The 14,598-nt window shown below is 42.6% G+C and overlaps 1 protein-coding gene across 2 annotated transcripts in view; it reads left to right on the top strand.

Annotated features, from left to right (window-relative positions):
* Positions 1 to 14,598, top strand: part of efemp1 (EGF containing fibulin extracellular matrix protein 1) — a 48,557-nt gene that overhangs the window by 1,965 nt on the left and 31,994 nt on the right. For both annotated transcript variants that reach the window (XR_013934479.1, XM_080450288.1), the window contains exons 3-4: positions 276 to 321; positions 722 to 964. Coding sequence is in view for 1 of the 2 variants with exons in the window: in XM_080450288.1 (XP_080306414.1) it covers positions 276 to 321; positions 722 to 964 (289 nt within the window). In the remaining variant the exon portion in view is untranslated. The remainder of the gene's footprint in view (positions 1 to 275; positions 322 to 721; positions 965 to 14,598) is intronic.

Genomic DNA, 14,598 nt, shown 5'->3' with positions numbered 1-14,598 from the left:
ATGTAGTACATTTTCAGGTAGGTGACAAAATGTAAGCCAATCAGGAGAGAGCACTGAAAATGCATTTTCTGTTTAATAAAGAGCTGGAGAGACATGGCAGACTCCTTTTACTGAACAAACACTCTATAGCAATGAGTACTATCAGAATATAGAGATATGTAACACTTATTTTAACCAAAGTAAATCAATTACCCTACCTTTAAGCAGGAAGATCACTAATATTATTGTTTCACAGACAATTTGGTAGCTTCATAATGAGCTCATTTGTTTTTCAGTGTACAGATGGATATGAGTATGACCCAGTGCGGCAGCAGTGTAGAGGTGAGAACAATGGGGCTTTCTGTGTTGTCCTTAATGCATAATGCATAATGACTTTGATATTAGATATCTATGACACTTATTTTGTGTGTTTTTTGGAGTCACAAGATCCCCCACTTCTTTTCATTTCTTTCTTTCTTTCTTTCTTTCTTTCTTTCTTTCTTTCTTTCTTTCTTTCTTTCTTTCTTTCTTTCTTTCTTTCTTTCTTTCTTTCTTTCTTTCTTTCTTTCTTTCCTTCCTTCCTTCCTTCCTTCCTTCCTTCCTTCCTTCCTTCCTTCCTTCCTTCCTTCCTTCCTTCCTTCCTTCCTTCCTTCCTTCCCTCCCTCCCTCCCTCCCTCCCTTCTTCCCTTCCATCTCTGTCCTTTCCTTGTCTCCTCCTCATGCCGTTCTCTTGTCACGTCAGACATTGATGAGTGTGCCATAGTGGACGACGCCTGCAAGGGGGGCATGAAGTGCATCAACCACTTCGGCGGGTACCTGTGCCTCCCCCAGAACGCCCAGATCTTCGTGGACCAGCAGGTGGCGGCGCCGGACCCCGTGCCGCCCATCGCCCCCGCCCAACCCAGCCGTACGCCGCGCCCCGGCGTCCCCAGGCCCATACGCTGCACCCCGGGATTCACCGCCGATGAGCAAAACTTCTGCAGAGGTAAGAGCATCCGTTTAATAGGCTCTATGCACAGCAGGCAGCAGCCTCACTTCCTTCACAGGTGTTACCAGTGATACTAATGAAGGCTCTGTTCCATTTAGTGTAGCACAGTGGTTTCCACGACTCCCATAACTCTGAGAGTGTACAAATGGAACCAAATGGACCCTTACGGGTCCATTTGGTTCCATTTGTACACTCTCAGAGTTACACACCCGTAAGGGGCCATTTGGAAGCCCATGAGGGTCCCTGGACCCAAACTTTAGACCCACTGGTGTAGCAGTGGGAGTGTTTCCAGTGAGCCAACATGCACAATATCAGCACCCTGACTCTGTTTGACCAGAATGGAACAGAGCCTTCATCAGTATCATTGGCAACACCTGTGAATGTCTTCACAATATGGCTGCTGTGCATAGGGTGCATTAATACATCCAAACCCATATTTAGAACCAATAATGGACTTAACCGGAGTTCCTCAGGGCTCTATGCTAGTGTATTTTCTGTTTTCTGTTATTGTTGGGAAGCTTGCCAACCCCTTTTCTCCCCAATTTAGTAGTTATGATTCCTCAGCACTCACATTTCTGTGTTGTCACTGCTGTCGTATCCTACTGACTCACCTGCCAGTGAGGAGCCCCCACCGGGAGGACGTAGAGCCTTCGTCCTATACTCCTCCCGCCCAACACTCCCTGCTGACAGGTGCCGCCCCCCCCCCCCCCCCCCCCCAGAGTACGTGCAATGACTATTATCCCCCCTAACCCTGCCCCCCCCCCCCGAAAACACGGGGCTCGACAAAGCCAGATGCACCACGGAGGGTTTCGAACCCACAACCTCCGCGGTGGTGGGCAGGCACCACCCGAGCACGACTTAACCTTTCTTATGTAGGTTCATTGACCAATCAAGAAGCAGATAAAAACAATATATAAATAATTGTTTTATTTCTTCATGCGTTCTGGAAAGTTTCAGGTTATGGAAGGTTCTAGGTTTTACTTGGCTTTGCAGTGGAAGAGATCCATTTGACTAGTAGTAGCTACGGTTCTACCCAGAGTTGATTTTGACAGCAAATTTTGATTTAACATGTATTTTGTCGGTGCCTTGATGGCGTCGTAATGGCTGATTTTACACTTGGTTGCATGCTGAAAATAGCCGATCTACAAGCTCACAACGAGTCGCAGCGCGACGCGTTATGAGCTCGTAGATCTGCTATTTTCAGAGCGCAACACCCGAGCGCAACCAAACATAAAATGACTTTTCTTAGAGTTCTACTGGATCTCTTCTCCACTAGTCCCTCCCTAACATTTTAGTCTAGTTTTTATTTGTTGACGAAAGTGTCAGTATATTTAGTCATCATAGCTAAGTTTTTATTTTGTTTTTATCTCGTTTTCGTCAGTGAAAAAAGGTAGTCGATGAACATTTTTCGTCATAGTTTTAGTCGACGAAATCAACACTGGCTCTACCTTCCCCTTCGCTTCATCCAGGGCTCTACAAAACCCTCAAACACTAGCATTAAAGAGCCTTTTTTCATGATGCGCCAACGCGTGCAGTTAATCTCACACCCAACGCTGTAGCATAGCACTTTGTGTTTTTTGCAAACAGGGACTTGTTATGTAGTATTCACTTAATAATAATAAACCATGAAACGGCCATGAGCTCTGCCTAAGCAGCAGTCAACACAAGTTAAACCACACAGAGCTGCCAGGTGTGTTGAACGCCACTCAGCTGCTTTTCTGTCCACATCTTGTACCACATTAACCCCTGGCATCTCTGGTTTAGTAGCTCTGCCACAGGGTTCTTGTAATATACTGTAGGTACAAAGAGAAGTCCAACGGGTTGGTCTGCACGCATTTATTATTTTGCAGGGGTGACTGACATTCCGACTTGCATCTTCCTCACAGAGTCAAAGAGAACAATGGAGAGAGGGGGGTCTTGTAATATCTTGTAACAATAACCTGAAACTCTCTAGAACCGTGAAGGTCTGTGTTTACGTTTCGTTTCTATTATAACCAAAACTACAAAGGGAGGTACGCCATGAAAACAAAACTCATGAAGGAAGCGAAAATAGCTGAGCTACAACTTATATGCAGTATTAGCACTCTGGTTTAGTAGACAAATTGGGTTCTGAGAACCTTATCTGAAACAGAGCTGTATAGCGTATGGGAACAAACCCAGAAACCGTTGAAATATGTTTTCATGGCACGGCACAGCACGGCTCACATGGTTCTTGTGGTTTAAAAGAGCCATAACATATAGCCATCTTATACTTGCTATTCGCTGGGCCTGACACTCTCGTGTTTGTGGTAGCAGTAAGGCTGTGTGGGTGTGTTCTTGTGGTCGAGAGAGCGCCTTTGATCTTTTCAACAGGGGGGAGTGGTTCAAAGATTCTCTCTCTCTCTCTCTCTCTCTCTTGCTATCACATATGTGTACACACACACACACACGCACACACACACACACACACACACACACACACACACACACGCACACGCACACGCACACACGCACAAAAGCACAAATCTTTTGTTGCTTTGTGCCAGATGTTCCTTGGAGAAGCTCTGTGCCTGCATCCCGTGTAGGTTTCTGTCGCTGTCAGGTGGAAACCTTCTATGTCCAAAACCGTTCCTTTTTTTATTGTTATTTTCAAATAGTGAAAATAGCAGGTTGCGATGCGCCGTTCTGTGAGCGGCTTTTGTGTGGCACTCTTGAATGGTGAAGTGAAGGGCATTCATTTACAGGGGGAAAAAATTGAAATATGGAGATATGATGTTTCGCATAAGAGTCTGAAGAGGTCGGAAGAACAAAAGTATATCGTCTCTGTCGGGTGGAAACCTCATATGTCCAAAACTGTTACTTTTCAGGATTCAAATTCAAAAGCATCAAAAGTAGCAGATCAACAAGCTTGACTTCGAGCTTGTAGATCTGCTACTTTTGATTGCTTTTGTGTGACGCTCTAGTGTGATCAAGTAGGGCCGCTAATGTACGGGAAAAAAAACACAAAAAGCTAGAATATGGAGATAGGAGGTTTCTGCCCCGACAACAGCGATATTTACAGAGTCGGGTCAATAAATGTACAGCAATGTAATGCAAGACATAATTACCTTTACTCCAGTGTGTGCCCGACAGTCATGCCAATTAGCGTGGAACTCTGCAGTGGTTTGTTGCGCGCTGAGATTTGTGGCCACAGGGCTGCAATGAAAGTAACACGTTTGATGGGACACCTGGGGCTAAACAATGCGTAAGGTGCTTTATGTGTTTTTCTTCTATTTTTTCTGAATGGAGACCCATGGCGCTTCTCTTTCCTCCAATTAGCTTTTATTAGAGTGTAAAACATGGCAGCATATCAGCGTAAGTAACCACATGAGCACGCTGGCATGCCAGCAAGTGCTGTGGAAAGTAACTAAGTACATTGACTCAAGTACTGCACTTAAGTGCAATTTTTAAGTACTTTTACTCTACTTGTTCCATTTGTCAACACTTTGTACGATCTGCTCCACTACATCTCAGATATTGTACTTTTTTACTCCACTAAGTATTTAAAAAGTTTAGTTTCAAGTCATTTTATTTAGTTACCGTTACAAAATAAATATGAACCAAATAAGCCCTATTTTATACTTTGTTTGTTCGAAAATAGCGTTTCTACAAGCTCACAATGCATGTGTCATGATACAATACGATGTGAGCTTGTAGAGCTTCTATTTTTGAAAAGATTTGGAAAGAAATTGAAAACAAATAGTGAAATGGGCCATTCATAATGAGTACTTTCATTTGGTATTGTAAGTAAAAAATACTTTTGTACTTTTACTCAAGTACATTTTGAATACGGGACTTTTACTGTTCACTGCATGTGAACAGGCCTAATACTTATCCCTCGGCTGGCATCGTGTGATTTCAACGTGCGGGTTAAAAACAAAGGTAGACTGTTGTCAAGTAAGTCCTCTTACTTTGGAATTAACAGTTGTTTAAAAATGTTTAGCGTGTCTTTGCGTTGGCATTTAAAACGTGGGTGTCTATTTCTGCCGGCACAGTGATATTATCTTTGTTTACAACACTCCCTACTTTCTCCCTCATTACCCCTCGCTTGATACAATGAGCCAATTGTTCTTGAAAGGGGAATTGTCCTGTTTCCTCTCTCTCTCTTTCTCTCTCTCTCTCTCTCTCTTTTCTCTCTCTCTCTCTCTCTCTCTCTCTCTCTCTCTCTCTCTCTCTCTCTCTCTCTCTCTCTCTCTGGTCTGTGGCTTGTTTTGCACAGCGAGGCTGGCTCACTCAGGGATCTCCCATCATCATCCAGCCAGCGTTCAAAGCGCGGGGAAAACCTCAGTGTATCAAATAGTGCTTACCTCAGGCTCACTATAGCTGCTAACTCACCACTCTGAGGAGGATGTCGGGGGGACAGGGACTGCAGAGTCAGGTAGACTAGACTAGAGAGAGAGAGGGGAGGATGAAAGTGCTGACGTGGGATGAATTTAACCATAATACTAGCACAAGAGGACGTCATGGTTTGTGACCGGTACAGCTGGGAGTCAGTCTGCTGACTGTTCTGTAATATACAGTGGTTCTCAAAGTGCCCCCCCCCCCCAGCCAAATGAGTGCGATTTTTAGGACCTTACGGGTCTGTACCTCTGAGAGTGTATGAATGGAATCAAATGGACCCTAATGGGTCCATATAAAAAAACTAGAAAACTAAAAACTAAACAAAAAACAAGGTTTAAAATATAGATTTGGTCTTCTCCAGTTAAACTTTGCTTTAAGATGTCTTTCAAAGGTAACCTTAACGCTCGGTGCAGCAACCTAGTTGGACTCTTTTTTTTCTTCTCACGGAACGCTCGGTCGGTACAAGCGGTCCGCTGGGTGAGAACAGACTACAGCCCCTATATATATATATATATATATATATATATATATATAGGAACTAGTTAGCAAAAACTGTTAAATGACTGAGTGGCTCAAGCGTACACGAGAGGCACCGCCGAGCGCGCTTAGGCAAGCGAGTTGCTGGGGCGAGCGTTGCAAATCCCGCTTCTGCTGACTCAGCGCTGTTCGTGTTACGTCCCAATAGGGACAGAATCATAAATCATCACCCACCCACCCTATTCTCCGTACCCCCGAGACGTCAAACTTGGCCAAGTAAGATCTGGTGGCCAGAAATACCCGGTGGGTCCGACCGTTCCGAGGTCGCCGGATTTGACCGGGTCCGACTAGATTGTTGTACTGAGGGTTCTTCTATTGGCCAGAAAGGCACCACGGTCCCTTCCGCTGTAAACTTGAACTTCAGCCTAAGCGTGTGTTGTTGTAGTGACACACTGGACAGTTTGTCACCCATTCCTGACTGAGTGGCCACCGCTGGTGGAAAGCAACTAAGTACACTTACTTAAAAACTGTACTTGATTACACTTTTGAGGTACTTTTACTTTACTTTAGTATGTACATTTTTCAATATTTTAGACTTGTATTTCAGTGGCAAATGTACTTTTTCACTTCACTGCAATTATTTATTATTTGAAAACTTTAGTTACAAGCTACAACTATTATCAAATAAATTTGACACATTTATAAAGATTTTTACTTTGGTACTGTAAGTATATGTTGATGCCAAATACTTTTGTACTTTTACTCGAGTCAAATGTCGAATACAGGCTTGTAACAGAGTATTGTGGTATTGTGGTATTGCTACTTTTACTTACGTAAAAAAAACAAATAACACTGCAGTAAGCTCCCTTCCGCTTTAAACTTGAACTTAAGCCTGAGCGCGTGTTATTCTAGTGACACATCTGGGACAGGGAGTTTGTCACCCGTTCCTGAGGACACACACACACACACACACCACACGCACACACACACACGTGCGCGCGCACACGCACACACAGACTTTGAACGTTTGCAGTGTGTTTGACAACTTAATGATGATTTGCCTTTCCATGACCTCTTCTACCCTTAGAAAAAAAATACACACACACACACACACACACACGCGCACACACCGTTCACGTACTAGAGCCCGGTTTACTGTACACTTTTGTGGTACTGCGGAGCGTAAGAATGAGGCACGCTTACAGTAAAAAAGGTGCTTGTTGTACATGTAGCCCTGCCTGGGCTCTGTGTGTTTTCAAGCTGATGTCATTCTTTTCTCCCACACATGAGGCTCGTTCATCAAATAACAAATCAATCATTTAACCCATTAAGACCGGAGGCCGATTCTACGAACGCCTTCTAAAACAGTAGTTCTCACACTTTCAAGATTGTTCAAAAAAATTCTAAAATAGCAGATGTACAAGCTCGTGCCGCGCCGTGAGCTTGTACATCTGCTATTTTTGAAAAGCCAACGCAAAAAAAAACTAAAATTACACAGCTGCTTTCCCGGTTTTAATGAGTTAGAGGCCGATGAAAAAAAGATGGAAAGCGGATATTTTACGACGCTCGTTTGGAGTACACCCTCACCTTTGTAAAAGCTAAGTGTACTGCTCAGCTTGGGGACTTAGGACGTCCGACGTTGGCCAAGTACAATGAATCATCCCTCTGTTTTATGGGGCGGGAGGGGGGGTGCTTGTTATTTTCATAACACAAGAGTTAAGTCCTGGGGTTTACATGCTTTAAAACCTTATACCGTTGACCCCGGAGTCCCCCAGGGATCTGTACTAGGCCCCCCTCCCCCCTCTCCTGTTTTCACTCTACACTAAATCAGATTGTTCTCAAACCTTTTTTCAAGTCAAGGACCCCCAAATTGATATGTATTTGGCCAGCGGACCCCCATCTGAAAATGATTTGTGTCAGGGACCCCCAGAAGAGAAGATTTATGTAAAAAAATTAATCAAAATTTTCAAACACTTTGGATAAATGGATAAAGTGGTTAAAATGATTGTGATGCTACATTAACTACTTTGGCTGGGGACCCCCTGGAACCCCCCCCCCCCAAGGAGCCCTGGGGGTCCCCGGATCCCACTTTGAGAACCAATGGCTTAAAACCTTATACTGTCGACCGGAATCAACCAGGTATCTACACTAAGCCCGCTCCTGTTTTCGCTCTTCACTAAAAACACTCTTCGACAAAACATTGCTGATCTACAAGCGCACTAGACTGCCCTAGCGTGTCTGATATCATGTCTAGACGGGCGGGTTCAAAATCTGCGGAGAAAAATCCGCCGGATCCTATTGGTTCACCGATCTGTCCGTCAGCCCCCGCCCCGCCCCGCCCCGCCCCGCGCCCCTCCTCCTCCCCAATGTGTAGCATTGAGAGCCCTGACGTCACAACATTTGGAGCGACGCCCACTGCACTCTGGTTGGTTGGGGACATGAAACACTTCCTATACCCGGAACATCGACTGGTTGGTCCAGGCTTTTATTTTTTAGCAAAAATAAAAAATAAAAGCCTGGAGATCGAGGCTACAAGCGCACTGGCCCATCATATTGTGATGCACTGTGAGCTTCTAGGTCTGGAATATTCACTGTATGTTTGCGCCCAGAATAGGGACGCTTAGGGTTCATGTGGTTCTAAGTCCTGGGTTTGCATACTTAAGCTTCAGTCTTTGCCATACGATACATACACTTCCACCCTGTCAGTGGTGTAAAGTAACTAAGTACATGTACTTTCAAGTACTGTACGTAAGTACACTTTTGAGGAATGTTTACTTTACTGGAGTATTTCCCATTTTCAATACAAATATTGTACTTTTACTCCACCACAATTATGTGACAGCTTTAGTTACTAGTTACTTTGCAGATTTGGATTATTATCACAAAACATTCATTAACCACTTCAGCCCTATATAGATTTCGGCCATTTGAAAATAGCCGCTCTACAAGCTCACAATGCGTCGCGCTGCGACGCATTGTGAGCTTGTAGATCTGCTATTTTCAAAAGATGTTTTACACATTTAGAACTTTCAGACATTCTGCACGATGAGTACTTTTACTTTTGGTACTTTTAAGTATATTTTGATGCCAATACATTCGTACTTTTTACTCAAGTAAATTTTGATTACCGGACTTTTACTTGTAAACAGAGTATTTCTATGCTGCAGTATTGATACTTTTACTTAAGTTTTTGTATTTGAGTACTTTTTCCACCACTGCACCCTGTGTGGTAGAGGCTGCCTGTGTAGAGAGAGGCTATCTGGGCAAACAGAATGTCCCCGTTTCACCTCTCTCCCCCTATCTATGTGTCGGAAGTGTCCCTGAGCTGAGCCAGACACGTATGTATAGACCCCCGGCCCTAACTGCTCCCCCGGTGCTGTATTAATAGCACTGCTCCTTATAGTTATGTAGGTTTAACCTATTAAGACCCAGTGGTGTAAAGTACCTATTAAGTACATTTACTCAAGTACTGTACTTAAGTACAATTCTGAGGTATTTGTTTTTTACTTTGGAGCATTTCCAATTTTCAGTACTTTTATTTCTACTCCACTGCATCTCAGAGGCAAATATTGAGCTTTTACTCCACTAAATTTTTTTACAACTTTAGTATCTAGTGAACTCTCCATTTAAGATCAGCTCAAGACGCAGCGAGAAAGAAACATCTCATTGAAAGGAGAGATGTCCAAGTGCATGCATGGCCGTCATAATCACTGTAGCCTCTGTCTAATTATGTGACTGTCTCATGTCCAAATCTGTTATCTCTTGACAAACCAACAAATGTTCACATTCTCAGTTTCCTATTATTGAAGCATCTCCCCCGTCGATCTATCTCAGCGCAACAAGTAGAAACACATCGGTATGTTTCACAAATTTGCTCAGTGCTGCTACCGCTGCCCAAAAATATTTGATCTCCTAGCAAAAATCGGTCACTGCGTGGCACGTCGTATGCTTGTAGATCAGATACTGTATGTTTGCGCAGCTTAAGTGAAAGTGAAAGTAAGAGGGAGGAAGAGAACCCACTCCATTTGTTTCACCTCTAAGCTACAGTACGGGGAAAAACAGCTGTAAAAAATGTCATTCGGTTAATGAAGGAATAAGGCTTTGAAATGCCACCTAAATTGTGAGTGGAACATTAGTCTTTCAGATCGGATGGACTTAAAATAAATAAAATAGCGATTGCGCATAAGATGGTGGCGTTATGACTTAATTACCACATAAGCCGTGGAAATAAGACGTGCATAATAGGGCCCCCTGTGAGTGAGACATGACCTTTGACACGATCTAAATGTCTCAATAGAAGAGCAGGCAGGAGACAAAATACAACCACTCCAGTTGTATACATTATATTGTATTAACATACTCTACCATACAGATTGGACACAATTACATTTAATTATTTAAAAAAAAAGTTACATAGTGCCGCTTTAAGACACACCTGTATTCATGACAAAAATAGCAGATTTTTTTTTATCCCACGGTTTTTGTAACCCATTTTTTCACCCAGTGCCAATTGCCTAAGCTGTAATCCTGGGCGCCACTCTCCCTCTGCCAGCCTGGGGAGAGCCCCGACCTGAGCTCATACTTCCTTCAGTGCATGAGGAGTGAGCAGGCCGCTTCTTATCACCTGACAGCGGGGACTTTCCCCGGTAGGACGTATAGCGCGTGGAAGGAACACGTTATTCCAACCCAGTTCCTTTCCCCTCCATCAGGCGCCCCGGCTGACCAGGGGGAGGCAGTATAGAGACCAGGATTACTGCATGTTTTTTGTGAGGGTACCTACTACCTACCCTAGGGGACACGGGGAGAACATGCAAACTCCGCACAGAGAGGCCCTTTCGCCAACCCCAGGATCTGCTACTTTTGATGTGTTTGTGTGAGGCTGTAGGATGATCAAGTAGGGCATTAATTCACGAAAAAACACAAAAAGTTAGAATACGGAGATAAGAGGTTTCTGCCTGACAGCGACTGTAAATGTATTAGTTTATAGAATTTGCCACCATATATATATATATACTTTGGCTATTCAAAAATAGCAGATATACAAGCTCATAGCGCGGCACCGAGTGCCGCGCTATGAGCTTGTAGATCTGCTATTTTAGAAAAATCGTGATAAAAAAAAGAAATGTTACATCATTTGTTCACTTTTTTAGTTTTTAGTTTTTAGTAAATAAGAAAAAAAAGAAAAAAAAAACTTTGTATAGTTGCACCGTACATGTTGCAACAACAATAGTGTGGTCGCAAACTCTCCAGGCACACCTGGGCTTGCCTCACGGCACACACACACAGAGCGCGCTGCGCTGCCCTGCCTGTGTGTGTGTGTGTGTGGTGACAAGAGAGAGAACCTGCCGGGTACTTTTCCACACCAGAGTCCTCTCTCCAGTACAAAGCAATTACATTTTTCCGTGCAGATGCAATGCACTGGGGAGGCATAACTCTGGAATGCCAGAGAGTTGCTTGTTTTCTTTCCGTTTGCTCCCATCTTTTGTGATGGGAGGAATTACTCACCTCCTCACTTGACAGATAAGCGGTCGGATCGATGTGTGGTCCTCCGCGGCAGGAATGCAGGTCGGCATGGCGATGGGGCTGGGGAGACAGCGGGCGGTGTTGTTGCCGTGTCCGCCATTGCTTTGTTGTTTTATTACTGTGAAGTTGCTTATAAATATTGGTAGTTGGCGGTTTCCGTTTGTTTTTGTTTTTTTTGGGGAGGGGGGGGGCTTGTTTCTGATGTGCAGTTTCTTATTTGATCTAATGTTGATTAAATCTCAAAGATTTTCAGGTCAAGGACCCCCAAATGTATTTGTCCGTGGACCCCCATCTGTAAAAAAAAATATTGTGCCAGGGACAACCCCCCCCCCACACACACACACACACACACATACAAGACTTGTGTACTTATTCAAAATGTTTAAAAAATATTCCAAATATCTGTGTGTGTGCGTGCGTGCGTGCGTGCGTGCGTGCGTGCGTGCGTGCGTGCGTGCGTGCGTGCGTGCGTGCGTGCGTGCGTGCGTGCGTGCGTGCGTGCGTGCGTGCGCGTGCTCGCGTGGCCCAAGTCGCTTCTTTTTTTAGCTTGTTTTTGTAGACCTGGACCGCTTGTTTCTCTTGCCAGATCTGGAAACCCTGGAGAGTGGGGACCGCATCATATATTGACCTGCAAAAAAATCTACACGGGGTTTGACGGGTCCGCTTGGTCTCGTCCCGACGATTAATGTTAGGAGGACTTATTGCTCTGCTACCAGCATGCTGGCTGTTAGTCCACACAGACCGCAGAAACCTCTTATCTCCATATTCAAACTCTTTGTGTTTTTTTCCTAAATGCACGCCCTACTTGATCACACGAAAGCATCAAAAGTAGCAGATCTACAAGCTCGAAACGCGGCGCCAAGCGACGCGTTCTGAGCTTGTAGATCTGCTACTTTTGCTATTTATTTTTTTTATCCTGAAGAGTAACAGTTTTAGACATACGTGTATGAGGTTTCCACCCGACAGAGACGATATATTACTTCCCTCAATATAAAAATGCCCTACTGTGGCAAAATAAATGGCAAAAATGGACGATCTACAAGCTCACAATGCATCACATTGCGGTGCCTTGTGAGCTTTTATTTTATTCAAAAAATATATATTTTCAGATTTTTTATTATCTTACAGAACAAAATACATCCATCAGAAATCTTCTCCTCAAATATCACATGTTTAAATATTCACATACTGTATACAGATTTTATTTTATTTTAAACAAAGCAAAAAGGAAAGAAACATAATATCAACATCAAACAACATAGGTATTTATTTTATTCATTAGGCCTACTGTAAAAAAAAATCTAGGAGGTGCCAAGGAGTTTATTTTTCTTCTAACCTTATCAAGAGTACGAGCCCAGTGAGCTTGTAGATCTGCTATTTTTAGCTAGTTCTGAATTTCTTTGCAAGTGAAAGGTGCGTTTTTGCAAGTGAAAGGTGGGTTTTATAAATAATGTAGAGATTAATAGTTTTTTGCCATACAAGGTTTCCAGCCGACAACAGACGATTTGTAAAGATGTCATCATGGCGTTCAGCAAACGTTTACAGCTTTGCAGGAAATTCCGGCAGATCGTTATCGGTGTTTGCTTCTTCAAAACATCCAGAAGATAAGGGAGGAGGGGGAAAAATGTGTTTGTACCAGTGGTGGAAGAAGTACTCAGATATGTTACTGAAGTAAAGGTAGGAATACCACAATGTAGAAATACTCTGTTACAAGTAAAAGGCCTGTGTTCAAAACGTTACTTGGGTAAAAGTACAAAAGTATTGGCATCAAGATATACTTGAAGTACCAAACGTAAAAGTACTGTTTGAAAATAGCAGATCTACTATTGTAGATCGGCTATTTTGAAGTAGCCTAGGTATAACATAGGGCTTAAGTGGTTAATGTATGTTTTAAAATATAATAATTTATATCTGCAAAGTAACTAAGTTTCAAAATAATTGTAATGGAGTAAAAGTACTATATTTGCTTCTGAGATGTAGTGGAGTAGAAGAAAAGTATTGAAAATTGAAAATACTCCAGTAAAGTAAAAATACCTCAAAATTGTACTTAAGTACAGTACTTGAGTAAATGTACTTAGTTACTTAGTAGTATCAATACTGCAGTGTAGAAATACTCTGTTACAAGTCAAAGTAAAAGTAAGGTATTCCAAATTTACTTGAGTAAAAGTACGAAAGTATTGGTATCAAAATGTGCTTAAAGTACCAAAAGTAAAAGTACTCATTGTGCAGAATGTCCCGTTTCAGTTCAAAATGTATTAAAATCTTTTGAAAATATTTTAATAATAATATACTAAATATTTTCAAATGGCAGAAATGTATATAGGGCTGAAGTGGTTAATGTGTGTTTTGTGATAATAATCTAAATCTGCAAAGTAACTAGTAACTAAAGCTGTCAAATAATTGTAGTGGATTAAAAGTACAATATCTGCCTCTGAGATGTAGTGGAGTAGAAGTAAGTAAGTATTGAAAATGGGACATACTCCAGTGAAGTAAAACATTCCTCAAAAGTGTACTTAAGTACAGTACTTGAGTAAATGTACTTAGTTACTTTACACCACTGGTACAAATGGAACCGAAATGAAAAAGAAAAAGAAGTTTGAGAACCACATTGTGATAAAAGACACAGAGACTGGACATCACAGGAAACGGGATCAAATGCAGATCTTTTTGTTTGATGTTTCCACTCACTCTGAAGTAGAGGCAGACATGGCTGAACGACAACACACCTGGGTCTCACCTTTTAGCCTTGTGAACCCTGTGAACCCTGGGAACACCCACCTGTCTGCCCCCCCCAACCCCCCCTGTCCTGTCCTGTCCTCCACCTGTCTGTCTGTCTGTCTGCTCTGCACCGCCTCTAGAGATCGCTGTATCCCAAACGGTGGGACCCATCTTTGGGTCTGGGACCAATATTTATCGGTCGCGGGTAAATTTGTCCTTTTTTCCGTTTCCTACATAAAAAGAAAAAAAATTAACAAAAATAATCACAACTTTTCATCAATTAAAAACAATTCAGATATTTTTTTCCTAAATATATATGATATATATATATATATGAAATAAAAAAATCTAATAATTTCCGTAAATACATTAAAAAAAAGTTTAAGAAGTAGTGAAAATGGTAGATCTGCAAGATCTGCCAGAGTGTGTGTGTGTGTGTGTGTGTGTGTGTGTGTGTGTGTGTGTGCGTGTGCGTGTGCGTGTGTGTGTCAAACTTTACACTTGATTTTATTACCTTAATAAATATTGTCATAAATACTATATGCTTCCAGTCA

This window comes from Gymnoscopelus braueri, assembly GCF_963280865.1.
Source record: "Gymnoscopelus braueri genome assembly, chromosome: 14".
NCBI classification, from domain to species: Eukaryota; Metazoa; Chordata; class Actinopteri; order Myctophiformes; family Myctophidae; genus Gymnoscopelus; species Gymnoscopelus braueri.
The sequence above is the reverse complement of the archived record's forward strand: the minus strand, read 5'-3'. Positions and strand labels throughout refer to the sequence as shown.